The sequence below is a fragment of the Cervus canadensis genome, chromosome 5 (genome assembly GCF_019320065.1).
Source record: "Cervus canadensis isolate Bull #8, Minnesota chromosome 5, ASM1932006v1, whole genome shotgun sequence".
In the NCBI taxonomy this organism is placed as follows: domain Eukaryota; kingdom Metazoa; phylum Chordata; class Mammalia; order Artiodactyla; family Cervidae; genus Cervus; species Cervus canadensis.
This window is the reverse complement of record NC_057390.1, coordinates 100,879,070-100,905,659: the sequence shown is the minus strand read 5'-3', so window position 1 is coordinate 100,905,659 and position 26,590 is coordinate 100,879,070. Positions and strand designations below refer to the sequence as shown.

The 26,590-nt window shown below is 66.7% G+C and overlaps 5 protein-coding genes across 6 annotated transcripts; 1 reads left to right on the top strand and 4 right to left on the bottom strand.

The window, feature by feature from the left end:
• Window positions 1–2: 2 nt before the first annotated feature.
• On the bottom strand, window positions 3–1,364 carry LRRC26 (leucine rich repeat containing 26). The gene is made up of 2 exons (XM_043470193.1): window positions 409–1,364; window positions 3–330 (listed from the first exon to the last, which is right to left on the bottom strand). Exons 1-2 carry the CDS (start codon window positions 1,085–1,087, stop codon window positions 23–25), a joined length of 987 nt encoding a protein of 328 aa, XP_043326128.1. The 5' UTR covers window positions 1,088–1,364; the 3' UTR covers window positions 3–22.
• Window positions 1,365–1,778: 414 nt separating this feature from the next.
• On the bottom strand, window positions 1,779–3,936 carry TMEM210 (transmembrane protein 210). The gene is made up of 4 exons (XM_043470194.1): window positions 2,980–3,936; window positions 2,724–2,859; window positions 2,488–2,517; window positions 1,779–2,261 (listed from the first exon to the last, which is right to left on the bottom strand). The coding sequence occupies exons 1-4, from the start codon at window positions 3,065–3,067 to the stop codon at window positions 2,084–2,086; spliced, it is 432 nt and encodes a 143-aa protein (XP_043326129.1). The 5' UTR covers window positions 3,068–3,936; the 3' UTR covers window positions 1,779–2,083.
• A 1,427-nt stretch (window positions 3,937–5,363) lies between these two features.
• On the bottom strand, window positions 5,364–14,646 carry ANAPC2 (anaphase promoting complex subunit 2). 2 transcript variants are annotated; one of them, XM_043470180.1, is made up of 13 exons: window positions 14,473–14,646; window positions 13,600–14,222; window positions 12,294–12,426; window positions 11,277–11,451; window positions 10,816–10,935; window positions 10,576–10,693; window positions 9,801–9,982; window positions 9,273–9,414; window positions 8,906–8,981; window positions 8,630–8,833; window positions 6,130–6,259; window positions 5,704–5,939; window positions 5,364–5,629 (listed from the first exon to the last, which is right to left on the bottom strand). In XM_043470180.1, exons 1-13 carry the CDS (start codon window positions 14,632–14,634, stop codon window positions 5,417–5,419), a joined length of 2,514 nt encoding a protein of 837 aa, XP_043326115.1. In that variant the 5' UTR covers window positions 14,635–14,646; the 3' UTR covers window positions 5,364–5,416. The 2 variants fall into 2 exon arrangements, with proteins under 2 accessions (XP_043326115.1, XP_043326117.1); XM_043470182.1 differs by lacking the exons at window positions 5,364–5,629; window positions 5,704–5,939; window positions 6,130–6,259 and adding an exon at window positions 6,278–8,534 and having other exon boundaries at window positions 8,587–8,833.
• A 33-nt stretch (window positions 14,647–14,679) lies between these two features.
• On the top strand, window positions 14,680–16,224 carry SSNA1 (SS nuclear autoantigen 1). The gene is made up of 3 exons (XM_043470183.1): window positions 14,680–14,838; window positions 15,225–15,424; window positions 15,718–16,224. Exons 1-3 carry the CDS (start codon window positions 14,787–14,789, stop codon window positions 15,823–15,825), a joined length of 360 nt encoding a protein of 119 aa, XP_043326118.1. The 5' UTR covers window positions 14,680–14,786; the 3' UTR covers window positions 15,826–16,224.
• A 1,262-nt stretch (window positions 16,225–17,486) lies between these two features.
• Window positions 17,487–26,375, bottom strand: TPRN (taperin). The gene is made up of 4 exons (XM_043470174.1): window positions 24,509–26,375; window positions 18,179–18,410; window positions 17,975–18,081; window positions 17,487–17,872 (listed from the first exon to the last, which is right to left on the bottom strand). The coding sequence occupies exons 1-4, from the start codon at window positions 26,333–26,335 to the stop codon at window positions 17,810–17,812; spliced, it is 2,229 nt and encodes a 742-aa protein (XP_043326109.1). The 5' UTR covers window positions 26,336–26,375; the 3' UTR covers window positions 17,487–17,809.
• Between the last annotated feature and the right edge of the window lie 215 nt (window positions 26,376–26,590).

Below are 26,590 nucleotides of genomic sequence, written 5' to 3'. Positions count from 1 at the left end.
GTTCGAGGGCGGCGGCAGCCTCTCAAGCTTGAGAGGCGGTGGCCGCAGGCGAGGCCGTGCGGGGGCCAGGATCCGGCTGCCTCCTCTGCTGGCGGCGGGCGGCGGCGCGGTGGCGGCGGCGGTGGCGAGCGCCGCAGGCGGTGAACGCGGAGCCCAGGGCCAGACAGGCGGCCAGGCTAGCGAGGAAGGAGACGGGCCCGAGAGCGTAGACCACGGCCAGATCCCGGGCGGCAAGGGGCCGCGCGCAGTGGCTGAAGGCGGCCTCCGGGAAGGCGGTCAAGGGGCTGAGCGTCAGGCGCCCCGGCGACACGCAAAGCAGCGTCTCGGCCTCTGCGGGACACGGGCGCTGCGTCAGACGGTTGTGGGGGTAGCGGCCCGCCCGGCCCGTCCGCGCCCCCGAGGGCTCACCTGGCGCGTGCCGCGGGTGTCCGCGAAGCCAGGCGCAGAGCGGGCGCAGCGCGCAGCCACAGGTCCAGGGGTTGCCGCGCAGGCGCAGCGTGTTGAGATTCGGCAGGCCCGCCAGGAGCCCGGACGCGAGCGCAGGCAGGTCGTTGTCTTGCAGGCTGAGCGCGCGCAGCAGCGGGAGCGCGCCCAGCGCCGCGGGCTCTAGGCGCGCCAGCCGGTTCTCAGCCAGAGAGAGGGCGCGCAGCGCGCGCAGTGGCGCGAAGGTGCCGGGCAGCAGCGCCTCTAGCTGGTTGGCGCTGAGGTCGAGCTGCTCCAGCGCGCCCAGGCCCCAGAAGGCCCGCGCGTGCACCCAGCGCAGTCCGTTCTCGCGCAGGTCCAGGCGGAGCAGCGCGCCGGCGTCCGCGAAGGCGCCGGGAGGCAGCGCGTACACGCGGTTGTGGTTCAGCAGCAGCACGCGGACGCGCCAGTTCAAGCCCCCTGGCACGGCGGGCAGCGCGCGCCCCGAGCAGTTGGCCTGGCCCCCCGGCGCGCACACGCACGCCTCGGGGCAGTCTAGGGCGCCCGGGGTTGCCCAGGAGGCGGCTGCGGCGGGCACCTGGGTCCAGACTGGCCACGGCAACAGCAGTAGTAGCAGCTGCAGCGGCGGCGGCGGCCCCCACGAGGGAAAGGAGGGACTCCGCATGGGGAGAATCGTGGAGGTCCGCTGTCCGCGTGTTACCGGAGAGGGTCGGTCCCTGCGGCTCCCGCACAAACGTTAACTCTCCGGCCTGAGCACAGGCAGTTCCTGTCCCACGGCTGGTCCCGCGCCTAGGGCGGAGGCTGGGCAGCCAGCCAGAGGCAGAGCACTGCCAGCCACCTGTCCCGAAGCTCTGGGCTCCACTTGGCTCCAGGCCAGCAGCGCTGTAAAGACCGCGCCCCTTCCTCACCTGTGTGGTGCGCCATCCCGCGACCCCAGGAGGCCTGAGCAACTGGACCACGCTATCCCCCACAATCTCTCCCCCCGCTGAACTCACCGCAGCGACACGCAACGTGGGAGCCAGTGCGTCCTGCTGGTCACCCGCACCGCCCCCCCCCCCCCAGCCCCGTCTCCACTCAGCAAGTGATCCAGGGCACACACAGCAGTCCCCACCTAGAACGGCCCCATCCCTATGGTGGACGGCTGAAGGGCCCCTGAGCCTGGGGTCCAGGAGATGTGGTGGGGGCCAGGGGGAGGACGGCACCCCTGAGGAAGCAGAGGCAGTCCCCTGCCCCCCTCCACCCCCCGTCCCCCAAGGGCTCTCCCGGAACCTCCAAGAGACAGGTGGGTGGGGCAGGGGCATCAGCCCAAGTCCTCTGGTCACATGCTGCTTCCCTGGACTCGGCCGAGTCACAGGTCCTGTCCTGGCGTTTTCCCGGGGTGGGGTGGGGGCGGGGGCCTTCGGGCTTCACTGGAGGAAGCCACAGGCAGGGGCAGGCAGGAGCCAGGCTGAGGCATGCAGGAAGTGCAGACACCCAGAGTGTGGACCCCTGCCTGGAGGGTGGACAGTGCGAGCCTAGAGCAGGCACCCCACTGAAGAGAAAGGGGGCGACCAGGTGTGTGCAGGGCCCCCCCACCACAGACACCCCCCAGAGGGGCCCAGGGAGGACAGCACAGAGTAACTAAATACTGTTTAATTCCCCTCCCCCCACGCCCGAAGCCCTACTCAGGCGGGGGGGGCGGCTCCTCCAGGGTCGAGTCCATGGTGATGGTCATCAGCCCATGCTCTTCCAGGGGCCGCATCATGGGGACCGCCATGTCGGGGTCCATGAGGTGGGACTCCACATGCACCGTGCGCAGGTCCATACGGTCTTCCTGCACCCCGAAGTGCCCCACCATCCTGCGCACCACGGCCCAGTTCAGGCCGGCTGCGGGTAGCGCCGACCACCCAGGCCTCCGCCTCCCAGGCGGCCTCCCCCTCCAGGGGCCCAGCTCACCCTCGGGACCCAGCTCACCCTCGGGGCCCTCCCCTCGGGGCCCAGCTCACCCTCGGGGCCCTCCCCTCGGGGCCCAGCTCACCCTCAGGGCCCAGCTCACCCTCGGGGCCCTCTCCTGGGGTCACTCACCTGCTGTCCATGTGTGCGGGGCACGTTTCACTGGGGTGGGGGGGACAAAGGTAAGGCGTGAGTCTGTGACCAACGTGGCTGCCTCCAGAGGTGCCCCCACACACCTTTCCCCATCCCAGCCTGGGAGACGTCCTTCCCAAGGCCCTGCTGACCTCACGCGGTGAGACCGGGAGCCCAGGGGGACAGCCTGACCCACAGCCCCCCCACCCCGCCAGTCAGCCCTGGGACTCACGCACCCCTTGGCTCGAATGACACCAACGGCCACGATGACGAGGGCGCAGAAGCAGCTAGCGCTGATGCCCGCCAGAACCACCAGCAGGGCGATGAGGGCCTCGCGGCTGAGGCCAAGGCTGCACTCGCAGTAGGTTCCGGCTGCAGAGACACGGCCCGGGCAGCCAAGGGGCCCGCGTCACCTGCCAGTGGCTGACCCCTGAACCCTGTCCCTGTGGCCCCTGGGCCTGGATGGTGCGGGCGGGGCTGGGGGGGCCGCACCTGCAGCAGGGATGAGCAAAAGGGACAGACACACGAGGCCGAGGGGGCCACCGGGAAGGCAGGAGCCGGGCTGGGGACAGGCGGCCATGTCCAGCCCCCGGCCCGCCGCACACCTCTGGCCGGGGCTCGGCGGAAGGCGCTGACCTCACAATGGAGCTGTGAGGCAAGGAGGGCGGGGGCAGGGCCTCGCATGGAGCTTCGCTGCCCTGGGTGCTGGGGGCCTCAGGGAGCCCCAGGTGGGCGACCCCAGGATGGACGGGGCTGGTTAGGGCAGCCTGGAGTGCCCTGGCCATCTGAGGCAGGGCGGCAGGGGGCTGCCCTGGCCTTGGGGGAAGACCACGGGAAGCGGTACCACCTGTACTTGGGCCCCTGGGGTCAGGGAGGCGGCGGCCTGGAAAGCCAGAGGGCCACAGCAGGCAAGCCCCAGCCTCCGTTTGTCAGAATGAGGGCTGCAGCAGCTTGGTGGCGGGGTAAGGGGGTGGCCTGGGGTGCAGCTGACTGATGTCACCACTCTCCCCCCAAGACTGAGACAAGCAGGAGGCCTGGGCCTGGACCCGGCAGTATTTGCAGAACACCTTTGAGGAGCAGGCAGCTCTGAAACCACTACGAAGCGTCTGGAGCTCTGGGTTAGTTGTGTTGTTAGTTAGAACTCACGGCCAGCTCCACAGTCTGTTCCCTGTGTGACCTTCCCACACACCAGGCAGGTGCGGCTTGTGGAAGGTCAAGGTTAACCGCAGCCCTCCCCCTCTTCCCCTAAGGGCCTGCCAGGCAGACTCAGGCCGCAGGAGGAAAGGCCTGTCCCACGCCTGGCCCTCCAGCGCACTGGGGGCTGCAGCCAAGCCCTGGTTGCCGGGGCCCTCCCTGACCCTCGCACGGGGCCACCTCCTGGGGGCGGCTCCTGGCACACCTCTGCACCCGATGAGTGAGGCACGGACTTGAGATGCTGGGTTTCACCACACTGATCCACAAACTGAGTCCAGGGGGACTCGGGGCAGGTGTGTCCACGCCCAGGGGCCGGCACTGCCACCTGCCACCCTGCCAGGCCGGTCCAGCCGGTTTCACCCGGTCTAGGACGAGGAGGACAGGCCCAGCCCAGTGCCAGGCAGGAAGTCCTCTTCCCATGACCACAGCACAGCCCCCCGGCAGGCCGAGTCCAAGGGGGACACCTGCTGGCCTCTCAGCGTCCGCAGACCACTCAGGCTCTGCTAGGCCCTCCACATCCTCCTTCAAACCCCACGGGAAGCCCCACCCTGGGGCGTAAGGAGGCGTCCTAGAGCGAGCTCCTGGTGGCCCAGCGGTCAGGACTCCGGGTGCCCCTGCCACAGCTCGGGTTCAGCCCCTGATTGGGGAACTGAGACCCCCAGATGACTCTTGGTGTGGCCAAAAAAAAAAGAGCCCTGGAAGCAGAACCAGCACTGGGGCCCTCGAGCAGGACAGGACGGGTGGGGGCGCTGGGGCGCAGACTAAGGGAGCCAGGGGGTCCTGGGGGCCGGGCGTGCCCTGTGGAGGACGGGGCAGTGGAGACACTTGTCCTGAAGGGCCTTGGTCACCTGGGGAGCAGTGCCACCAGGCCTGAGCGAGTCCAGCCAGACAAGCTGGATGGATGAAGGTTGGGCTGCAGTGCCCAGCACAGCTCGAAGGCCTCGGGCCTGGCACCGCCAACACCCACCCCACCGCCTCCCGGGAGCTGAGGCGAGGCCAGTGCTGGGCCCCCAGAGTGGCTGGACAGGGCCTGTGCGCAACCCTGGGGGTGGCTGCCTCCCTGGGCCCAGCCTCTCCAGAGGGGAACAGCCAGGCCCCCGGGCGCCCTGACCACACCTCAGGGGCGTGGGAGGGGTGGGTCTTTCGGGAAGCAGGCCTCACTGTCAGACCCCAACACTGCCTGCTGGACCACAGCGGGGACGCTGGCAGCTGCTTGTGCTGCAGACGCGAGTTCTCGGCTTCCCAGGGGCCGCCTGTCTGCCCACCCGCCTCACACGTTCTGACAGCACCCCAAGGCCACGGGAGCCGCCCTGGGGCTCTCAGCCCAGCACTGGGGGGGCTGGACCCTCAGGCCGGGTAGAGGGAGGGGGACCCCGAGGAGTTCTCTCAAAGGCCAGAGCTGGGGGCCCTTGGGGGGAGATCCAGGAGGTCTGTTTCCCAGTTGGCCGGAGCCACGAGCCTGACGTGGGCCTCCACTGGCCACGGTGACCAGACAATCACGTGCCAGGACTCCTCCCAGCCTGGAGCCCACACAGGTGTGCAGCTCCCCCTCCTGGGGGAACCCGCTCTGCCTGGCTGCGGGGAGGCCAGTGTGCAGAACTGGAGCACACGCCCAGAGTCGGTGGCGGGGGAGGGCCTGAGCACGCGTCCCTGGGGCCACAGAACCGACAGGACACAGAGGATGAAGAACCGTCTCTTTACTCGCACTCGGGGGGCGGGCGGGGCCTGGCGCGGCTCAGCCGCAGCTCTTGGGCAGGCGGTAGACGCCGGCGGAGTAGACGAGCTGCTGGTCGCGCACCTTCCTCTGCAGGAAGCCCTGGAGCTCCTGCAGGTCGATCTCGGCCAGCGCGGGGCCGGTGACCACGAACATGCGCAGCATGCTGTAGATGCGCTCCAGCGACAGGCTCTCCAGGTTGGTCAGCATGGCCTGGATGTACGTCCAGAAGAGCTGGGGGAACAGCCGCGGTTACACCGCCCCGCCCCGCCCCCCGCCCCCCGCCCCCGCGGGCGGGCCGGTCTTACCAGCAGCTCCTCCTCCTTCTGGTCAGCCTGCGAAGCCAGGCCCGAGTCGCTCTCGTCGTCGCTGTCGACCAGCACCATGCTGTCCCGGTCCTGCGGCCGCTCCTCCTCCACCACCGAGAAGGTGCCAGCCGGCTCCTCGCGCAGCACGCCCTGCTGCAGCCACACGGACAGGCGGCGCCGCAGCAGCGCGGCCGGCATCTTCACCGCCTCGCTCAGCTCCTCCAGGCCCCAGCTGGCTGCGGACAGGCGGCGGGGTGTGGGTAGGCGGACTCGGCTGTGCCCCTCGGCCTCACGGGCCCAGCTTGGCGGGACGGGCAGAGCCTGGGGGAGGGGCTGGGGGCGGGGAGCCACCCGGGCCCGCCCACCCTCCTCGGGGAGCGGGGCGTGGCCGAGGGATCGGGGGTGGGGCACGGCTGGGGAGCTCACCTTGGTCCTGGAAATACAGCAAGACCACAGCCTGCACCGGGGTCACTGCAACAGACAGGGTGCGGTCAGCCAGCTCCACGTCCATTGTCACCAAGCCCAGGGTGTGCTTCCAGCTGAGCGTCCGCATGGCCTGGGGAGGGCGGGATCAGCGCAGGTCGTTTGGCGGGTCCCGCTGGACCAGGCTTTACAACCCGGGAGCAGGCGGGGAAGGGCTCCAGTTCCCACCCGGCAGGTGGCAGCTGCAGTGGCAGCCAGACGAGCACCCGGTGGGCTTCCAGTTCCCTCCCCTCAGTCAGCAGCACCCAAGAGCCAAGCCACCGTGTCCCCATGAGACATGCCCACGTCTTGATCCCAGGACCTCAGAATGTGACCTGACCTGCGGATGTCGGTAGGGAAGGCGAGGTCTGGGAGCGACGTGGGACCTAACCTAATAGACTGGTGTACGGGTCAGAGGGAGGGTGGTACCAGACACAGGAAGCAGAGCGGAGCTGGAAGATGGGGGAGGGACTCGCCTGAAGCCCCGCCCCGCCCTCCATCACAGACCCGGCCTGCAGGGCCAGGAGCAGGGCCTACAGCTCTGCCACCTGGCAAGTGGGCTTTGCCATGGCCCCGCAGGACGGCAGTGGACTGCAGCGCGGGCGGAGGGTGCCACCGGAGCAAACACCTTCCCCAGAAACACGGCTGTGGTTGTGGCGCTGGGGGAGGGGAGGACTGGAACGTTCTGAGCTGCGTGCTCGTGAAAGCCGGGTTTGCCCTGGGGAGACTACTGGGAGAAACATGACCAAAAAGGCCCTTCTGGTGAGGCCTGTTGCAGCGCCACGGGAAACGACTGCAAGGCGACCGCTGAAAGAGCAGCAGAGATGAGCTCTGCTGGGGCGAGCAGGGCTGGAGGGAGACGCGGGACACTGGGCTGAGATTTCCAAGTGAAGCGTGGGAAGTGCAGCCTGCAGCTTCCTCACCGCTCGTGTGAATCGAGGGGGAAACCGAGGAGGACTGGCGAGCCCAAAGGAGCACTCCATGCCACGTACTCTGCGGGCCACGGGGCCCGAGAGGTGAGCTGTGTCAAAGCCACATCAAGCCGCAGTGTCCCGGAACCAGCACAGGAGGCCCAGGAGAGGCGTGGGTGCCCCGGTCTGGGCGCTGGATGCAGAGACCTGCATGGACACCCACAGGCTGAGGCCTCAGCAGCAGGGCAGGGATGCTAGCCTGGGTCCCTAAAGGCAGCTCGCTAAGGTGTGGTCACACGGAGCGGGGCCTGGGGTCCTCAGAGGAAGAGGGGACTCTGCACACAGACACTGGGAGAGGCTGGGTGACACAAGCCGGGCTCAAAGTGACACACCCACAGCCAGGAGCACGTGGAGCTCGGCCACCGCGAGGCCGGAGGATCCTCTCTCGGAGCCTGTGGAGGGGGCGAGGCCCTGCGAACACCCTGACTTGAGTTTCTGCTGGCATCACAAATGCCCTCAGCAGATGCCGCCACCGAGGGAGCAGGTCTCCGTTATGTTTAAGGCACCTGTCTGTGGGCTTTGTCACGGCCACCACCGGGGACACCGGCGGGGTGACTCTGGGCCAAGCGCTGCCTGCAGCCCCCATGGCTCTGAAGGGGGCATGACACTGAAGCTCTCCACGGTTGGCAGCTGGCCAGGTCCTAACCAGGTGCTGCGGCTCCAAACCATACCTTTTCAACTGCAGCTCGGGTCTGTGCGGGCCAGCGGTACGGCCAGCGGCAGAGGGCACAGCACCCCCACATGTGCGGCACCACCTCAGGCAGGAGACCCGCTGCAGGGAGCAGAGGCCCCGTGGCACTGCCCCAGCTCCCCCCCAGGCGCTCCAGCATCCAGCTGGAGGGCAGCCGTCTCATCGGGCGCACCAGCCTGAGCAGGGGTCCGTGTCTGAGTCCGCCTTCGGACCCAGGGGGACGCCCTGGAGGAAGCCGGTGGGGCCTCTCCTGACAGGCGGGTTGGGGCACAGAGGGAGGCTGGGGAGGGCCCCTTAGATGTCTTCAGCCAGGAAGGGGTGTGCGGGGCTGAGGTGGGGTGCACAGGCGGGCTCCCCTGGCTCTGGAAGGAAGCCCCTGGGATCAGCTCTCCAGCGCTGAGCCTCTCCCCACTCAGGACCTCGGGTCCTCAGCCTTAACAGCCGCACCCAGCCCTCCTTGGCGCCGGCTCGCAGCAAACCCAGAGGAGCCGCCAAACACCACAAGAGAAGCCAGGAGACTCCCTGGAGACACCCACGGAGGGGACTCGGCAGGTGTCCTGGGCTGAGCATGGCTGCCAGCCCCGGGTTCTGAGAACAAGCAGGTGGATGCTGCAGAGGCAGCTCAGGGTCAAGACTCACGCCAGCAGCATCAGGCACAGCAGAGCGCAGAGGGCGCACACACACACGAACGGGCAGGTGCACACACGAGGAGGTGCGTGCACATGCACACACGGGTCCCGGGAGAGAGCGGAGGGCACGGGTCCCGGAGCACAGACGAGGACTCCCAGCAGCGCGGCCCTACCTTCAGCTTCTCGTACTTCCGGCAGTAGACCTCCAGGGCCTCCCTGATGTCCTCGGGGACCTCCAGCTTCTCATCCTTGAAGGGTGGCCAGAACTCGCTGGACAGGATGACAGCGTAGACTCCAAAAGGCGGCTGCTCCTCGGCGGGCCGCTTCTCGTCCTCCTCCCGGATGTTGGCATTGATGCGGCGCGAGTCCGCCATGTCCTGGGGAGACAGGCCTCCTGAGGGTCTGGGCGGGGGGGGGACCAGGTGGCTGTGCGGAGCCCGGGTGCCCACCTTGAGCATGACCTCACAGAAGTGCATCGGGGCCTCGCCAAAGCGCAGCTTCAGCAGCTCCACGTTACGGATCTCCCTGTAAGGATGCATCTCTGAGGGGTGCAGCGCCTCTGCCCCAGCCAGCCCCTGCAGGGCAACACCCACCAGCCTGCACCCCCGTCCCCGGAGCAGGGATGTCCCCAGCCCAGCAGGCCAGGCGGGAGCCCTAGGAGCAGCCACTCCAAGTTCCCAGGCGGTCCCCAGGCACCCGGGGCAGTGGTCGAGCACAAGCTGGTCCCTGCCGGGCCTGGGGACCGCGACAGAAGACAACCGTCCTGAGTCAGGGCCAAGCCTCCCTCGGACGCGGGGCGCCCCCCGCAGGCCTCACCGCTCGGGGCTGAAGCTGAACTGGTGCAGCAGGCGGTCGGCCAGCAGCGAGCGGTACTCATTGATGAAGAGGTCCTTGCTGCCGTAGATGCTGACCAGCAGGCTGATGATGTCCGAGGAGCGCCGCTTAGAGCTGGACTTCCCTGGAGGCCAGGCACACAGGCACCTCAGACATGGAGGCGGCACTGTCTGCGCCAAGCGGCCTGCCCACTGCACCCCCATGTGAGGCCTGGCTCTGGGTCCCCTGTGCAGACGTGCAGAACCTGCCCCTCCTCCAGCGGAAGCAGCAGGGCCGGGGCTGGGGCTGGGGGGGAGCGCGGCAGGCAGGGCAAGCCCTGGGCTCTGATGGGGCCACTGCCCACGTGGGCCCAGCTGGCCAGGGGAAGCACCCTGGGGAACCAGGCCAGGTCGGGCACGGACCAAGGGCCTCCTCAAGCTCGAGACATGCAGCGACAACCTGGAGGCCAGAGCTCCAACCCGACTGGGCCCCTCAATGACCCCAGGCCTCGCAGGGCTGCCCGCCACTGACCTGGATCTGCGTCCACGGGGTCAGGGACCCAGTCCTCCGGCTCGCCAGAGTCATCCTCGCTGTCCTGCCCGGTCTCCAGGCTCGCAGGGTCCGTCTTGGACAGCTCAACAGCCAGGTCCCCCGTCCCATCCGAGTCCCCGGTCAGCCCCGCCACAATCTGCCGCACCGTGTCCTCCCGCGTCCTGGTGGACACAAGCCCTCGCTGCCTGCTCCAGCTAACCCCCGTAACCCCACCAACCCCCTCAGGCAGCACCCAAAAGTCACATGTTAAAGGCAAGACCATCATTCCATTGCCAACCCCAAAATTAAAAGGCCACCGTTTCCTGCATCCGGGGCTGAGATGACAGGACAGACCCGGGCCAGGCCACGCAGGGCCAGGGGGCAGCAGGCTCGTCTCTACTGCCTCCCAGGGGCTCCTGGCTGGCTGCGCTCCCTGGCCAAGAGTCAAGAGGCTCTGTTCCTCGGGTTGAAAAGGCCAACACGAGACTGATCCTTCCCGTCAGCCCTGGGCCAGCTTGCAACGAGGCAAAGTTGAGCCTGTGTGTCTGTCTGTGCTGACCTGGCCCTGGACCTGCATACAGGTGTGGTGACCCTGAGCTGCAGGCCCAGAGCCAGCAATGGCAAAAGGAAGGTGCCCAGCTTGGGCTGCCCGGCCCGGGAGGGCACCTGGCGCTCAGAGGACCACGTCCTTTCGCTCCACCAAGGCCTGCAGGGGGCTCAGCTGCACAAGTGGGGCTGTGGGCCCTGAGGGTTCCCTCAGCTGCCCCGTGCTCACCGCAGGTACCGGCGAATGGGCTCACAGGCCACCTCCAGGACAACCATGGACGGGTCCAGCACGCGCAGTGCCTTGATGGCGGAGATGTATAGGGTGATGATGTCACACGTGTTCACGCCTGCAGTCGGGATGGGAGACCCCGAGCAACACAATGACGCGGAGGTAGACACCCCGGTCAGGTGACGTGCAGGTCCCGGGTCTGGGCCCTGAGGGCAAAGGTGGGTGGGCCTGCCGCGGCACCTGGGTGGAGCAGCCGCGTCTCCAGGGCGGCCCTGAGGGACACAAGCAGCTGCGGCCTCTGGTCGGTCCTCTCCAGGCAGTACTTGAGGTCTTCCACAGCAGGCCTCGAGTCTGGGAAGTCTGTGGGGAAGGGCTGGTCCTGGTATGTGCACACGTGGTGTGCCCACAGACAGCTGGACGGAGGCCTGGAGGGTGAGCAGCCACACCTCCACAGGCCGCAGAGAGAGGCCCTGCGGGGGGCCTGGTGTGGCCCCTGTGCCCTCTGGGACCCGCACCCTTGAGCACAGCCACCCCGAGGGGCAGATGGGCGGAGCAGAGCCCAAGGGCCAGTGCAGAGCGAGGGGGCAGACACAGCGCCTCTCCTGCCCAATGCGGACGCTGTGCGGGGCCCGGGTGTCCCTGACCCCCAGCCCAGGCTGAGGGCAGAGGCGAGGGAAGGGGCTCCCAGCGGGCGGGCCGACCTCGGATGATGCTGAAGAGCTCCTCAATGCGCAGGCCAGCGTAGATGCGGTAGAAGAACCTCTGCACGTGGCAGCGCCATCGGCGCAGCATGGGGCCCGGCTCTGGGGACGCGGGCCTGCTGGGGCCGTCCTGCAGGAACACCTTGCCCAGCCAGCCGACCACTCTCTCGATCCACTGTCGGGAGAGCACAGGTGTGGGGCTCCAGGGGCCAAGCCCAGGGCAGAGGTACAGCTACCCGCCGCAGGCTGGGCCTTGGGAACCCCAGGCCACCTGTCTGAGACCAAGAGCACAGTGAAATCAGCAGATGGGGGCCTAAAGGGGCCTCCCCCAACACACACCCAGCCCCCCCCGCCCGCCCCTGCACACTAGCACCAGGCTCATCTCCGGCCGCAGTAGCTCTCACAGAGTGCTCTCAGCTGCGTCTGAGTGGATGGACACGCCCTGGGGACCGCGCACCCAGCCGCTGGCAAGATGGCCTGGACAGTCTGCCATCTGGAACAGCACAGCTATCCCCGGGCCTCCGGGTGTGCGCTACACCCCACTGCAGGGACCCTTGCACTGAACACCACCCCCACCCTCAGCGTCGCAGCACACCTGCGTCCTCAGGAGACAGGCGGCAGGACACAGCAGAGCGGGGCGGGTGGGAAGTGGGGCCGGCTCAGAGGCCCACGGCTGGGCCCAGCCCTCCCACCACGCTGTGCAGCCCAGGGCAGCCCCCAGGCCACGCCCCAACAGCACGGACGCCCCAAGGCCCCTCGCTGGGACATCCCAGACCTTGGGGCTGCCTCTGGCCATGTGACCCTGCACAGATCTCACGAAGCACGTCACAGGTTCTTCCTTGCTGGCGCCAGGGTGGGCCCAGGATGACCAGCCTCCACCCAGCACCAAGACAGCTTCAATCACCAGCAGCGTCCTGATTCACCCAGGTCACCACACTCCGCCCGCTTCTAAAGCCAAGGCGTCTAGTCAGTTTCGCCAGCAACCTCTTCTCTTGTCCACAGGTGGCGGGGCCTCACCTTGTGGAACTCACGCAGGAAGGAGCGCTCGTACTCGCCCCGACAACGGTCCTCCATCCGCTCCCGGGTCACCTGGTGCAGGGTGCTCGTCACAGCCTCGGCGCTGACCCGCTCCAGCAGACTGAGCCTGTGCCTGGAGGAGAGCCCCGCCAGTGGAGTGCACAGCACACGCACCCGCCCCGCACCCTCAGCACGCGCCTCCTGCAGCCCTCCCGCTGGGGCAAAACTGCACCGGGGAATTCAAGGCAGAGCCGCCGAGATGACAAAGCACCGATAAGGCACCTCCCGCTCTCCCCAAGGGGTCAGCATCTCTGGCTACTGAGGCCAAGGCCTCGTTCATCTCCTAACAACGGCCCTCAAACAACAGCTAAAGACGTCACTACTCCGGCCACATGGATACAGATGTAGCAGTCTCTGCTTCTCGGTGCTGATCCTGACCCGTGATGGCAGAAAGTCCCAAGAGAACAAAGCTTCTGTGGACATGCCCCACCTCAGTCCCGGGAGAAGACTGACAAAGTACAAAGTACAAAGTGAAGCTGCCACTTCACTCAAATTGACAAAATCATCATAAGGAGCCACGGGATGTCCCGAGCGGTCCAGGGGTTAAGAATCCTCCCAATGCAGAGGATACAGGTTCAATTCCTGGTCGGGGAACTAAAATCCCATATGTCATGGGGCAACTAAGCTCCCATGCTGCAACTACTGAACCCCCATGCCACAACCAGAGAGAAGTCCATGCATCACAACAAAAGATCCCATGTGCCGCAGCCAAGACCCAACACAGCCAAATAAATAAAAGGAAAATAGATATCTTATAAAAGTAAGCACCCACGGAGAATCAGGGACCCCCTACGACAGGAACTGGGTCTGACAATAGAATCCTTCCCTCCTCAGAAGGCTAGAAGGGCCATCAGTTGGCCCAGCACACTGGTCTAATCTCTGACTTGCTCTACAGAGCAGAAATAGCAAGCGTACTTTTCTCAATTCCAAGACAAACATCATTCCACTTCTGAGAGTCTACAGTAGGCACAGCAGAATTCTGCACAGTCCGGAAAACTTAGAATCATGGAATCTTAGCGTAAGCAAAGTACAAAATCCTGAGCCCGGGTGAATGACAGATCCACCTATGGCAAGGACAAGAAGTATAAACTCAGAGCGCACACATCCTGAGAAGTGGCGACCAAGGCGAGTGGCAGAGACCACCCCCAGCCAGCTCACCAGCTCTTTGCAGGGACCGGCTGGACTCAGAGGGGCAAGCAGGAGCCAGGAGGGACAGGGACACAGGACACGCAGGCCAAGTACTCACAGGACCTGGCTGAGCTGGTGGAACTGCTCCAGCGCTTGGCGGCACCAGCACTGCTGCTTGTCACTGCCGCACCCCGCGCACAGGGGGCTCTGCAGAAGGCGGTAGTACCGGCGGCGGGCATACCTGCTGTCCAATTCCCCCTCCAGTTCGGGGTCTGTGCCTCCTTCCCCCTTTCTCTTACTCTGCATGTAAACTCTCAAAAAGCGTCCATAGAGGCGCTGGATCATCTCCTGAAAAGCTCTGGGAGTGGAAAAGAACAGGACGCCCCGCAACGTGGTGTGGACCTTTTCCCGAAGCCCCTGAGCACCGGTGCCCATCAGCAAGCCCAAGCGAGTCCATTTCTCCAGAAGCTCCAGACTACGCAAGTAGGGATCCAGGCGGCTCTCCAGGAGACCGAAAGCATCGAGCAGCAACAGAAGGCACTGGGGTTCGTCCGCACAGTTCTCGCGCTGAGAGATGGCATTCCAGAACTCGAGGGAGATGTTGGCCTGCAGATCGTTCTGCAGCACCTCTACGAACCACTCCTCCAGGACCGAGTGCAGACCGTGGCCCCTGAGCACCTCCACCGCCGCCCGGAGCTCCTCCTCTTTTGGAGGAACGGCACCGCTAGTCCGGGAGGACGCCTGCAGTACAGAAAACCGTGAGGAGAAGGGGACGTAGCGCAGAGACGGAGAGGGTGGAGACAGGTGAGGACAAGCGGGAAAGGGACAGCGCGGATGGAAGGCCACGAGAACCCCGCCGCCATTCGTCGCAGGGACGCAGGCCCACGTGAGGGAAGGGCTGTGGAACACAGAGGGAAGCCAGGATGGGCGCCGGCGGGCTCGGGGCCCCAGGCACCCCGCGCCGGCCCGTCGCCCTCTACTCGGGCCTCACCAGTCCCAGCGCGGCCGGAGGCACCAGCCCGGTGCTCACGGTGTTCCAGGCCGCCAGCAGCTCCTGCGCAGGCCCCGCGTCACTGCCCGCCTCCGCCGCCGCCGCCATCTGCGCCCACCAGCCTTCAGAGCAGCTCGGCGAGGCGCGCCGCGATGACGCCATGCTGAGCGCGCGCGCGCGACGATGACGCACACGGTGCGCCGCGAGAGGCGCAGGGGCGGTGACGCGACCCGGGGGCGGGGCGAGCGGAGGTCGTGCGCAGGCGCCGAGGGGGGAGGCAGCGGCGGTTGGGGCGGCGGGGACCGGCGGCGAACATGACCCAGCAGGGCGCGGCGCTGCAGAATTACAACAACGAGCTGGTCAAGTGTGAGTGGCCGCGCGGCGAGGCCGGCGGGCGGGCTGGGAGGGCGGCGGGGTCGCCGGCCTGCGGGCCCGGGCCGGCGCTGGCCCGCCGCGCGCGGCTGTTCCGGCCGAAGCTGCTCGGACGCTGGGCGGAGCCGCGGAGTGGCCACCCCGAGAGCCGGCGCCTGTGGCGCGAGCAGGGTGCGTGGGCCTGGGCGCTCTCGGCCCCTCAGACTGTACTGGGGCTCGCGCGGGGCCTTTTGAGACGCCAGACGCCCTGGGACGCCGGCCGCCGGCCTGGTCTGGGCGCCCGGGCCTTCGCTGGCCGCTCGCCTCGCGCGCCGGGGCCGGCGCTCCCGTTCCCGCCGCGGCCCCCGGCGCCCACCGCGCCCGCTCCCTGCCCGCCCCAGGCATCGAGGAGCTGTGCCAGAAGCGGGAGGAGCTGTGCCGGCAGATCCAGCAGGAGGAGGACGAGAAGCAGAGGCTGCAGAACGAGGTGAGGCAGCTGACGGAGAAGCTGGCCCGAGTCAACGAGAACCTGGCGCGCAAGATCGCCTCTCGGAACGAATTCGATCGGACCATAGCGGAGACAGAAGCCGCCTACCTCAAGGTGGGGCTCGGGGGCCGGGTGCTGGCCCGGGGGCGCCTGGACAGGCCGTAGGCCCCCGTGGAGTGACAGCGCGGCCTGGGTCCTACTGTGGGCGCCTTGTCGCCGTGTCCCTGGCTCCAGACTGAGCAACAGCAGGAGCCGGAGCCGACCTGGGCCTGGCTTCCCAGGGTGTGAGCAGTGGGCTTTGGGCTATACTCAGAGGGGAGCAGGGCCTGGTACAGGCGACGGCGCCAGGCGGTGGCAACTTTCTGATGGGAGGAACAGTGTTAACTGGCTGATGTCTCTGCTCGCAGATCCTGGAGAGCTCGCAGACTCTGCTTAGTGTCCTGAAGCGAGAAGCGGGGAACCTGACCAAGGCCACAGCCTCAGAGCAGAAGAGCAGCGGAGGCAAAGAGAGCTGAGGAGGCCCCAGGCGGGCGTCCTGCCTGCGGCTCGGCAGCCCCCGCAAGCCTGTCTTCAAGCATCTCTGTTCTTCAGGGAAGCAGCTTTCTCCGTTTGTTGTCTTTGGTGCCAAGAGAGGCAACTGCCAAGCTCCAGGGGCCCTGGGTGTGGCCCACCAGGTGGGGGTCCTAGTCCTGCACTCACGCAGGTTCTGGGGAGGGTAGCTCTGTGCAGGGCCCCCACACCCCCTGGGGCTGCAGGGAAGGCCCCCAGTCTAAACTCAGCACCGCGGGAATCCCCAGACTTCCTTCCTCAACTGGTAGGTGCCCAGGCAGGTGGGGGAGGGGCTGGGGCCCTTCTTTGCCTCAGAGCTTGCCCTGGAGGCCTGTGACTGTCAATAAAGTTTGCTTTTGTAAAGATGCATGCCACACTGCTGCCTGTGTAGAGTGTGGGGCTGCCAGATGCAAACCGCAGCCCCGCTCAAGTCAGAACACAAACCCTTCCCAGCTGTCATATGGCTCCTTTGACGGAGAGAAGAGGGCCTGGGGTGACTTTCCCTCTGTCCAGCCTTGGCTTTAGGGACAGAGGTAAGGGTGCCCCTGAGCATTTCCTGTGACCCTCTGCCACACCCTTCCCCTGAGCCTATCATACAGCCCACACTTCAGTGAAGTTGCTGCTGGGCTTGGCCTCTAGGGTAAGGCCGGGCCCAGGGGACTTGCTTGGCCTTAGAGCCCCCGGGAAGAGCTGCTCTCCAGCCCAGTGACTCCGAGTGCTGCCGGGCAGCACAGCACCCGTGCTTCCTACTCTGGTCACGAGCGGCCTCCGTGCAGCCTGGGGTCCAGCCCTCCATCCTGAGTCCTCTCTGGGCCCATCTCCTTGGCCTGTCAGCCCACCTGGGGTCCCCACAACTGCTGTCTCTTAGGGCCGGGCCGACTGGGAAGCACGTGTCAGTTGAAAAGGTCTACAGAAGCCTGGGCCCACTCCTCCAGGAAAACAGCTTCCTCCTTCCCAAGCCTGGCCAGGTGGCATTTCTCCTGGGCTTGACACTCCAAGAGGAAAAGACACGCCTTCGACGGCTGGATTGTGAATGGCCTGGCTCCACAGGCAGCCAGTCCAGCCAGGAGCCGCTCCCGTTCTTGTCACCTCTTGTCAGTTTTCCCTGCAAGCAGGACCCCAAGCGAGTGGTCAGCTTGCCACGGCCTTCCTGCAGGCTCCGGTGGGTCCGAGAACCTTCCAGTCTAAACAAGCAGCAAGGCTGCCTGCCTGGCCCCTCTCTCTGCACCCCCAGCCCTTGGCCCTTCAGGAAAACCTTCAGACCCCACAAGCTGCAGTGCTCCCGCTCCCAGGCCCAGAGTTCCAGCCCCCAGAAAGCTCGCCTGGCGTCCCGCCTCCCACCACAGCTCTCACTGAGCTGCTTCTGGGGGGCAGGGGAAGCCCTAGAGACCGGGGGTACTCACAGGGCAGGCACAGGGAAGACCCTTGCCCAGCCAAAGCGGGGCAACAAGGGCCACGCTACGCGGTGTGGGGCGTCATTTAGGGCCACCTCCCTGGGCACACAAGTCCATGCTGGTCCTCCATCCGACCCCGGATGGGTGGCCTCCCCCACGCTGCCTCGATGTAGCCTCGCAGACCGCACCCCTGTGCCCCCTCTCCCCAGCCCAGGACCATGCAGGAAGGTAGAGGCAGTTCATCCAGTGTTGTTTATTGAGTCCGTCATCAGAGGCGGGGAGAGACGTGCTGATCATCAGAAACAGTGGCTGATGTGGGGGTGTGGGCTGGGGAAATCCGGTCCGTAGGCCTCCACATGGACACACCTGACAGGACCCGCCCCTCCCCACAGGCAGTGCCCGCAAACCAGGGTCAGGAATCCAGGGTGCCCCCAGCTCGGGCCCTGAGCACCGGCCTGCTTGTGAGGCCCCAGGCAGTGCGCGCGGCACGTGGGTGGGCAGAGCCTGGCAGGCCGGGGGGCGTCAGCCTTGGCCGTGCTGGTCAGAGGGCGGGAGTTCAGAAGTAGAGGGCTGGCTCACTTCGGAAGTCGGAGAGGTCGTTCTGCCCGGCGGGGGTGAGCTGAGAGAGCGGTGTGGAGGCAATCAAGGGCACGTCCAGGCGTTAGATCCCCCATCTCGCCCACCTTCCCTGGGTGCCCATCCACCACCCGGCCCTGCTCACCATGACCTCCTTGGGCGGGGCCTCCTCCACACTTGGAGTCCGCTCCAGCACCTGCTCTGGCCACTTGCTGAAAGCCACGGAGTGCTTCGGCGTGTAGCTGGACAGGCCTGCAGGCCAAACGGGTGGACATGTGGCTGGAATCCGACGACCTGGGCCACCCCACCCCGCCTGCCCACCCGCTCGCCCGCCCTGACAGGCACTCACTGGAGCTGCCGTCCGGCAGCCGTGGGCTCTCGGGCCCCACGCTGCTCACGAACGTGGCCCGGGGCAGGAAGAGCATGAGGTGCTTCTCCGGCACGCCGTCAGGGCCAGAGGCCTCCGCATCCTCCTCCACGTCCCCCTCCTCCTCCTCCTGCGCCTCCTCTTCCTGCAGGGAGCTCTCGGGGGGGTACTCAAACGTGGTCTGCAGGCTCTTGTCATTGAAGGAGATCTTCATCTGGGGGCAGGGGGCGCATCAGCGAAGGCCCCACTGCGGGCCTTGGGGGTCCTCCAGCTGGGCGGAGCTGGGTGCACGGGGCCCCCGGGGTGCAGTGGGATGTCAGACCAGAGCAGGAGCCCCGCACTCCATCGGCCCCGCAGTGGGGGCTGCCCCTCATCAGAGAAGACCCTCCACCTGGACCCTCAGGCCGAGGGTGTCCGCTTGCAGCCTGAGCCCCGCCCAGCCCTTCCCACGCCCTCCCGCCCCAGGGTACCCTCACTCCTAGTGACCACCGTTCCCAGGGCCCAGACCCCAGCTGCACCAGGCACCCTAAGCCAGGGGGTCTCCAGACGCCTCCAAGGCGGTTCCCAGGGTTGCAGGTCTGCCTCCCGAGGGAGGCAGGGCACCAGCCACATCTCCCAGCCTGAGACTCCCGGCAGGAGCAGGTCCAGCTGAGGCTGCACCTGGGAGCCCACCTCTGTGCTTCCAGCAGCCCCTCCTGTCATCTGGGGCCTTCCTCCAGGCCTGAGTTCACGTCCCAGCTTGCCAGGCACCAGGATGATCCTGCCTGCCCTGCTCAGCACAGACCACCGCTGCTGGGCCAGGCCCCCAAGGGCCCACGTGAAGTCAGGCAACTGCCCTGTGCCAGGCCAGGGAAGGGGGCACCGAGTGCCGTCACCATTTTGCAGACAGAGGCAGCCGGAGGCTGCGCGGAGTAGGGGTCAGCGGCCCTCTTCTCTCACTAGGACTGCCCACGCAGTCTTCACCTGCCCTGTCCACGCAGCAGGCCCCAGGAGTCCACGCCCAAGCAAGTCCTCCCCTTTCCGCCCACAGGCCTCTGAGCCCAGTCTGTGCTGCGGGCGGGGAGGGGCCGTGGGGTCCGGACGCTCCCTCTCTGGGGCCCAGGGCCAGGCTCCCACCGCCTGCTCGCAGGGCTCGGCCGGCCAGGCGGGGTGGTAATGAATACGGGAGCCGCCTGCCCGCGGCAGATGCGAGCAGCCCTACTGGAACTCGAAATATTAAACTCCAGGGCACAGGACACCACAGTCAGCTCAAGTTCCTCCTCTTCCCCTGGAAGGAGCCGAGGAGGCAGCCAGGCCCCCGGGCGAAAAACCCGGGGCCTGGGGACAGCAGGAGGGGAAGGGGTCTCAGAAGAGCCGGGCTTGCGATCCTGGGCAGCAGAGGGCCCGGCCTTGGGGGACATGCACGGGGCTGCCCAGGAGCGGCTGGCACTGCCCTGCTGAGCCAGGGTCCGGAAAGAAGGGCAGGGCTCTTGCCACCTCCTGTGGGCACACACAGCTGTGGGCAGCCTTGCCCGCCTCTGCCTGGCCCACAGACACCAACTGGGCAGGTCCCGAGCCCAGGAGCTGCTGCCCTCGCCACAGCCGTCTGCCGGGGTCCAGCCTCAGCAGGATTCAGGGGGTACCCTCAGGATGAACGGCGTCGGCGAGAGAGAGATGTGAGACCAGCCTTGATAGGGCCAAGTCTGCGAGGGAGAGAGAGAGAAAGAGAGAGAGAGAAAAAGAGAGAGAGAGAGAGAGTGACCAGACGGGGGGTGCTCAGAGTCTGGCAGAGTCTGGCAATGCTTCATTTTTTACCGTGGCTTTTATACCCTAAATTAGTAAATTTCTAAGGGGAAGATAGTTTAACATTACATCAGCTTGTTCTTCAAGAAACCAGGGTGTTTTCTGCATACTTCTTTGTTTATGAGGGTCTTGTACATTATCTTCTGGCCTTGGGGCCTATTGACATTTTATGACCTAGGTGAATGCAAAGCTGTTTTCCGTAATCCATTCTTTAATGAACACAAAGGTCAGTCCTTTTGCAGAAGTTATCAGTTAAATTTATCTAAAAGGTTTACCACACAAAGACTCTGCAGCTCCGGTGAGGCAGCCCCTGTTTAGCATTCCTGGTTAAAATTAACAATTCTAAACTCTTATTTTTCTAAATCTTTAACTATAACCACTTTTAGAATAATATTTTTGTGTTCTCTAACAGGGCTTCCTCACCCCCGAAGGGCTCTGTGCCTATTAGGGCCTTTGTGTGACCAGGTTCTTTATGCTGTTTTATGATTAAGGTGCTGTGAGCAGTCATGTGCATTAGCACGCATTTGCCAAGCAGGCTAGAATGCCAGCAAAGGGGTCTAAATTGAAACACTCCTTTCATCCTGGATAATCTTATAGGATACCGCAGTCCAGCGGACATATTAACTAAAGTTCTAAGTTGATTCTGTTTGGAAAGAGATTGGGGAAGGCCTTCTGCCTGTGTCACAGAAATTAGGGAGTAGTCTATTGAAGCAAGCATCAGAAAGACAAATATCATCTTTAAGGTGAGCGCCGGGGGCAGCTTTTTGGAATCCCTGAAAACCTGATCTGCCTTGCCCGTCAGGTTTTCTCCCTCATGACCTTGTCATGGGTGGGATCTCGTGTGCCAGCTCCTGGCAGCCGTCCACACAGATAAGAGGTCAGGGAAACGGGCAGACCACCACCAGGGCCGGGTAAAAGCAGGATCGTGGTGTTCTGTCCCCAGACAGGCCCCACCTGGACCTTCAGCTGCCCCCCTCCCGCCTGGGAGGCCAAACGGAACAGAGAGCTGGCACAAGGGTGGTTGCCAGAGTCCACAAGTGCCCACCCACTGCTGGGGACACTGGCGCAAGCCTGGAGCCTCCTCCACTCAGCTTCCCCACTGGCAGGGGCCTGCCCTGGGTTGGGGGCTGCCCATGACTCGGAGCATCCCACCTGGGCAGCTGTGTGCGGTGATTCCGTGGCCCCCGTGGGGATGGAGTCAACTGGCCAACCCCCCTCCACCGCCCCTGGAACTGGCCCTCTGAGACCTGGGGCCAAAGACCCCAGGAGGAGTCCAAAGCAGGAAGGGGCTTCTGGCACAGGGGCTGCCCGGCCCAGGCCCGCAGGGAGCGTGCCCCTGGACACACAGGGTCATCCCCGAGGACCCTGGGCCCTCTGCGCCCATCCCCCCGGGGACAGGGACGGGCCTGCTGCCAGGCCCGGCGGGTTAGCATGCTCTCATCAGTCTGCGTGACCGGCTGCCAGCGGGACACCGAGGGCGCTGGGCGCAAGCAGGCCCCGAGCCTGGCACGGCCTGGCCAGGCGAGGGCCGGGCGGGAGGGGTGTGCCCACAGGTCTGGCTCAGACAGCTGGGGCACGCCGCAGGGCACGTCCCACCCCCCTTCAGTCCCCAGGCTCCGCGTGAGCTCAGTTCTGTGGGTCACAGGACACCCCTGACTCGTGGGCTGGGGGGACCCCGTCTCCAGACCCCAGGCGGACAGAACAGGCAGGGGCTGCAGCCAGAGGCACCTGCACAAGCCTGGTCAGCTGACCGGCGGGGACTTTGCCCTGGATTGCCAGAGGGTGGGTCCTGGCTCCGCCTACTTCACCCTCACCGCACCCCATCCGGCACGCCCAGCCGGTTACTGGACAGTGTCCACCCTGCACTGTCTGGGCAGGGAGCTGGGCTCCAGCGGTCCCAGCCAGGGGTGAGCACCCACCCCACCCCGTACCCCTGCATCCACCATCCCCCACTCAGCCCAAGCTCCAGGGGCCCACAGGACCACCCTGCACGGCCCCAGAGGAGTTGCCATGATGGCTCAGGAGAGATGCCCTGAGTCAAGAGCAGCCTCCCCCCCGACAGCCATCAGTGGGGAAGCTGAGAGGGTCCAGGCCTGCTCCAGCAGTCCCAGGCTCTAGAAAGACCACACAGAAGAGTGGGGGGTGGGGGGCAGTGGGGGAGCAGTGCCCCAGGGCAGTGGTACCTGGGGCCTGAGAACCAGAGGGGTGGGTGGTTGGAGGCTTGGACCTGGACACGGAGGCTGAGGCCCTGCGGGCATCGTGCTGGGCTGGGCGGGCAATGGGCAAGTGAGGAGGTCAGAGGGGAGGGGAGAGGCCCACAGTGCCAACCCCAGGAGGCTGCCCCACCCGGGGAGCCAGGGCTGGGGCAGGGGTGAGAAGGGCGTGGCCGCCCCTCCCCCAGCAGCCAGCGGGCCCTGGCAGCAGGGGAGGTAAGCCTCTGTGCCTCTGCCCAGAGGTAACTAACTGGGGGCCATGTGCGCCCCCCAGGCACGGCTCCGGGGTGTACGGCTGGCTGGGTGCCCACAGCCCAGGGCAGGGCTGCGCCCTCCTCGGACGTGTCACCGGCAGCCTCTGCCCACGTGAGGAGCTGCGCCCTACTGTCCCCCGGAAGAGGCGGTGGTCTGGCCCCCACCCCGCCCGGAAGGCCCCCGACATCCTGCTGGCCTCCGGACCCCCACGTCCCTGGACTGCGGGGTTGGGGAGGCGGGACAACGATGAAGTCCCGGCTGGCTGGAGCGGGCGAGCCGAAGCCAGGGCGCAGGGGCGGCCACGGCCGGGGTGGCCCAGCTCACTCCGAGGGGCTGGGCGGCCCCACGCCTCCGTCCCACCCGACAGGCATGCCGCTCTTCCTGGAAACGGCAGCTGGTGCTTGCCCAGGCAGAAACTGCCCGCAGCAGCGCGTGCTGCTCTGACGGGGCCCAAGCCAGACCGCTCAGCCATGCGAAGCACCATCCATCTGGACCCCCAACCCCTGAGGCTGGCACCGGGGCAGGGACCAGGCTGGTCCAAGGGCCAGGCCAGGCCGGGGCCTGCTTCCTCCCGTAACTTCCTCCCCTCCTTCTCACCCCAACTCAACCACGGGCGACCCCCACAGCCCTGCCCCCAGGCTTTGGGCTGCAGCCCTCCGGACCCAGGAAGCAGCAGGCAGGCTCCCAGCATGAGGGCCGTGGGGCTGGGACGGGGGCTCAACAGAGAGCTCCGTGACCTCCACTGGCCTCAGGCCCACCCTCTGCACGGCAGGGCGGGAGCTACTGCCTCCACCGCCCGAGGCCAGCAGGGGAAAAGAGCCTCCAGCAGCAGTTGGGGCCAAGGGTCAGGATGAAGGAGCAGGGGCAGACGGGGGAGAGAACAGGCATGGGGGTGGGGCTGCGACCGTGGCTGCCAGAGGGCCCGGACAGAGGGTGAGGCAAGGTCAGGCGGGCAGGACGGGGCAGGCGTGGGGGGCGCCGGAAGCGCGGCGGGGGACGGGCGCAGATGCCTGAGCAGGCAGATGGAGCGGCAGGAGAGGGTGATGCAGGGAGCGAGGGCAGTGCCAAGGCCGACCCTGAGGCAGGAAGTGGAAAGGAAGCAGGCAGGCGAGGCGCCACGTCTAATGAGACAGCGCCAGCAGGACAGCGGGCAAGGGGGCTCCGGTGACACCACGTCACCGCCCCCCACGGAAGACACTGAGGCGAAGGGCAGAGGCAGCCTCAGGACGAGCAGAGGAGGAGAGGCCGACCCGGGGAGAGTGCATCTGCCCGCAGCACCTGCTGACCACAGTCCTGTGGAGCTGGCCTTGGAATCCGCCCCGGGGTAACACACTGCTGCCGGAATGACCGGGAAGAATATGAGGAACGTACCCCTGTGCCCAGAGGGTGCCAGGCCACCAAGAAGCCGGGGCAGTGAGGCTCCAAGAAGGCTCCTGGCCCTGCACCTGGCCTCTCCTCCCCAGTGAGGGCAGCCTTTTCATCGCTCCCCAGCAGCTCAGCCCAGGCTCAGACCAGCCTGCCACACACCAAGGGCTCGGTCAACCCTCACTCAAAGCCAAGTCCTGCTAAGCGCGAAGCCGGTATGCTCTCTGGGGAGCTGAGAGTAGGAGTCCCACCCCATCCAAATCAAAGGGCTTCTTGCCCCTTCCCACTTCCACCCTGGCCCCTGCTACCTGCATAGGCCAGGACACAGGCCAGGACCCAAAGAACATGCCAGGCCACTCCTCAAAGCCAGGGCCCACCTGGGACAGGACTGCCCGGCCAATTCCAGAGAAAGCCATGAAAGTCAACAGGAAGACACGACCCTGGCTAGACCCGCCGTCCCCACCAGCCTCAGTGTACAGAGCCCCTAGGTCCCTAGGATCCCACTGGAACGAGTGCCAGTGACTCCCCAGCCCAGACTCTCCTGGAGCGCGCACAGCCACCAGCCCTCTCTGGTCCACGTAGACGCCATCCCACACCCAGCCCAGGTGTCCTGGAAGCAGGCCCTGTGCTACACCCACAGATCTGTGACCTGCCACCTCTCCCCCTCCCTCTGTGGACTCTACCCCCCACCACTCACCTTCTTTCTTGAGGAGCCGGCCTTGGTGAGACAAGACTTCTGCAGGGCCAGGTATCCGCCGATCACCTCGATCTCGTGCACAGTGGGGTAGCGCTTCTTCAGTGAGGTCCCTGCAGCAGCAGGGGGCTCCGAAACTCTGCCTGGCTCCTCTTCCTCAGCCTCCGTTGGCCTGGCCTCGCCGTTGGCCTGCACGGCCCCTGGCTTCCTCTTAGGCACCACTGTGAAGGTGTTGCCACCCCGATGCTGGAGCTCTGACAAGTACCCAGGCCTGGTCGGATGCGGGTGGTACTGGGGAGGCGCACCAGCCCCGGAGCAGGGCAGTTTGGCTTCTTGGGGGACCTCGTCCTCCGAGTCCACCTCATCAATGAAAGTGATGGGCAGCCCTGGCCGCCTAGGCTCCCTGCCGTTCTTGGCCAAGCCAGGAGTCTGGAAGCCCTGGGAGGGCTCAGCTTCAGCGGCGGCCCGTGGAGATGGGGGTGGTGAGGGCAGCCCCTGCCACCTGACAGCAGGGTCCACAAGGGCAGCGGCTGGAGCAGGGCTGCCCCCCTCCACGATTCTGGGGGGGCTCCTCCCACCTGCAAACACACCATCCACTCCAGGTACCTGCTGGGCTTCATGCTCTGGGTGCTGGGAGGCCCAGCCAACTTCTTCCTCTGGAGGCGCCACGGACCGCCTCCCTTCCCCAGGAGGAGCCCCAGAGGTCTTGCGCTTGGGGATGACTACGAAGGAGTTTCGAGAGTTCACTCGAAGGCTAGCCAGAGCCCGGGCCTGGAGGTCCCCGGCAGGGATCCTGCCCATGTCTGGCTTTGAGGCCGGCCGTATCTCGAAGGAGTCATTGGCGCTGGTGGCCGCGGAGACCCACTGGCGCTGGCTGGGAGTGGCACTGGAAGAGCTGAGCGTGGGCAAGGCCGGATCCGCGGCTGGAGTGGCACTGGGGGTCCCCGGGCTGGGGGACTGGTGGGCGGGGGCCTCCCCCGACTCCACCTTTGGCTTCCACTCGCCTGGCTCAGGCGCGGAGCCCTCAAAGCCGTTGGCAGCGCCGGCCCGGGACTCCGGGGCCAGGGGCCCGTTGGGGAGTGGGCGAGTGCCCGCACTATGGCGCAGGCCCCGCGGGTGGACAGTGAAGGAGTTGCTGCTAGTCTTGTGCAAGAAGCCGCTGCGCCGGGGCCCGGGGCCAAGGCCTGAGCCGCAGCGCTCCGGATCGGACTGGAAGCAGGCGGCGCGCTCGCCCACGCGCGGAACGGCCGCGCCCGGAGAGGGTGGCGGCGCGGGGCGAACGCGCTCCGGGCTCCCGGGGCGGCGCGGCGCGGCCGGCGGGTCGAACTTCTGGAGCAGGCGGCTGACGCGGCCGGGCGTCGGCGGTGCCTCGTACACAAGCACCTCCGCGGCGCGGATGCGGGCGGTCCCTCCGGGACCGAGGCCCGGGCTGGGCGCGGGCGCGGGCGGAAAGCCGGGCTCCGACTCGATGATGAGGATGTTGTCGGCGCGGATGGTGCGCACGCCGGGCACGCGGCAGTACAGCTCCAGCAGCTGCTCCGCGGGCCGCGCTCCGGGCCCCGCCGCGCCCGCGCCCCCGGCGCGCCGCGCCCCGTGCCGCCGCTCCGACTCGAGCCGCATGAACGGGTTTTCGCGCAGCGGGCCCAGGCTCTCGGCCAGCACCAGCGGCTCAGTCACCGGCCCAGCGGTCTCCGTCGCGCCAGCCCCAGCGACCGGCGCCGCGCCCCCGCCCAAGGCCGCCAGCTTAGCCCGCTTTCGCTCGAGGATCTCTCGCTTCCAGGCAGGCATCGCGGCGCGGGGCGCTGGGCCCGGCCGTCCCAAGCCGGCCATGCTGCGGAGTCGCCGCCGGATCCAGCGCGCGCCGGGGACTGCGGCCGCCGCCCGCCGCCGGCCTTCGCGCAGCTGCCACACCCCCGGACCACCGCCCATTGGGGGAGAGGCCCGTTCAGGCCCGCCCCAGCCCCGCGGCCCCACCTATGGCAGGGAGGATAGCCGGCCACGCTGATTGGAAAGCGTTTTCCTCGACCCCGCCCTCCCGCCGACCTCAGTGGACAGCGCCCAGCCCCGGACTGGGTCCCTATTGGG

Coding starts and splice junctions, on each gene's coding strand:
- TMEM210 (XM_043470194.1), bottom strand. CDS start 3,067: ATGGCCGCCTGTCCCCAGCCCGGCTCCTGCCTTCCCGGTGGCCCCCTC. Junction 2,518..2,723: donor GGTGTCATTCGAGCCAAGGG/GTGCGTGAGTCC, acceptor CCCCCACCCCAG/TGAAACGTGCCCCGCACACA. Junction 2,262..2,487: donor CCCGCACACATGGACAGCAG/GTGAGTGACCCC, acceptor CGTGGTGCGCAG/GATGGTGGGGCACTTCGGGG.
- TPRN (XM_043470174.1), bottom strand. CDS start 26,335: ATGGCCGGCTTGGGACGGCCGGGCCCAGCGCCCCGCGCCGCGATGCCT. Junction 18,082..18,178: donor GCTGCCGGACGGCAGCTCCA/GTGAGTGCCTGT, acceptor TTTGGCCTGCAG/GCCTGTCCAGCTACACGCCG. Junction 17,873..17,974: donor CCCCGCCCAAGGAGGTCATG/GTGAGCAGGGCC, acceptor CCGCTCTCTCAG/CTCACCCCCGCCGGGCAGAA.
- SSNA1 (XM_043470183.1), top strand. CDS start 14,787: ATGACCCAGCAGGGCGCGGCGCTGCAGAATTACAACAACGAGCTGGTC. Junction 14,839..15,224: donor CAACAACGAGCTGGTCAAGT/GTGAGTGGCCGC, acceptor TGCCCGCCCCAG/GCATCGAGGAGCTGTGCCAG. Junction 15,425..15,717: donor CAGAAGCCGCCTACCTCAAG/GTGGGGCTCGGG, acceptor CTCTGCTCGCAG/ATCCTGGAGAGCTCGCAGAC.
- LRRC26 (XM_043470193.1), bottom strand. CDS start 1,087: ATGCGGAGTCCCTCCTTTCCCTCGTGGGGGCCGCCGCCGCCGCTGCAG. Junction 331..408: donor ACACCCGCGGCACGCGCCAG/GTGAGCCCTCGG, acceptor CGTGTCCCGCAG/AGGCCGAGACGCTGCTTTGC.
- ANAPC2 (XM_043470180.1), bottom strand. CDS start 14,634: ATGGCGTCATCGCGGCGCGCCTCGCCGAGCTGCTCTGAAGGCTGGTGG. Junction 10,936..11,276: donor GCTCTTCAGCATCATCCGAG/GTCGGCCCGCCC, acceptor CCTTCCCCACAG/ACTTCCCAGACTCGAGGCCT. Junction 6,260..8,629: donor GGAAGTACGAGAAGCTGAAG/GTAGGGCCGCGC, acceptor CGCCCTCCCCAG/GCCATGCGGACGCTCAGCTG.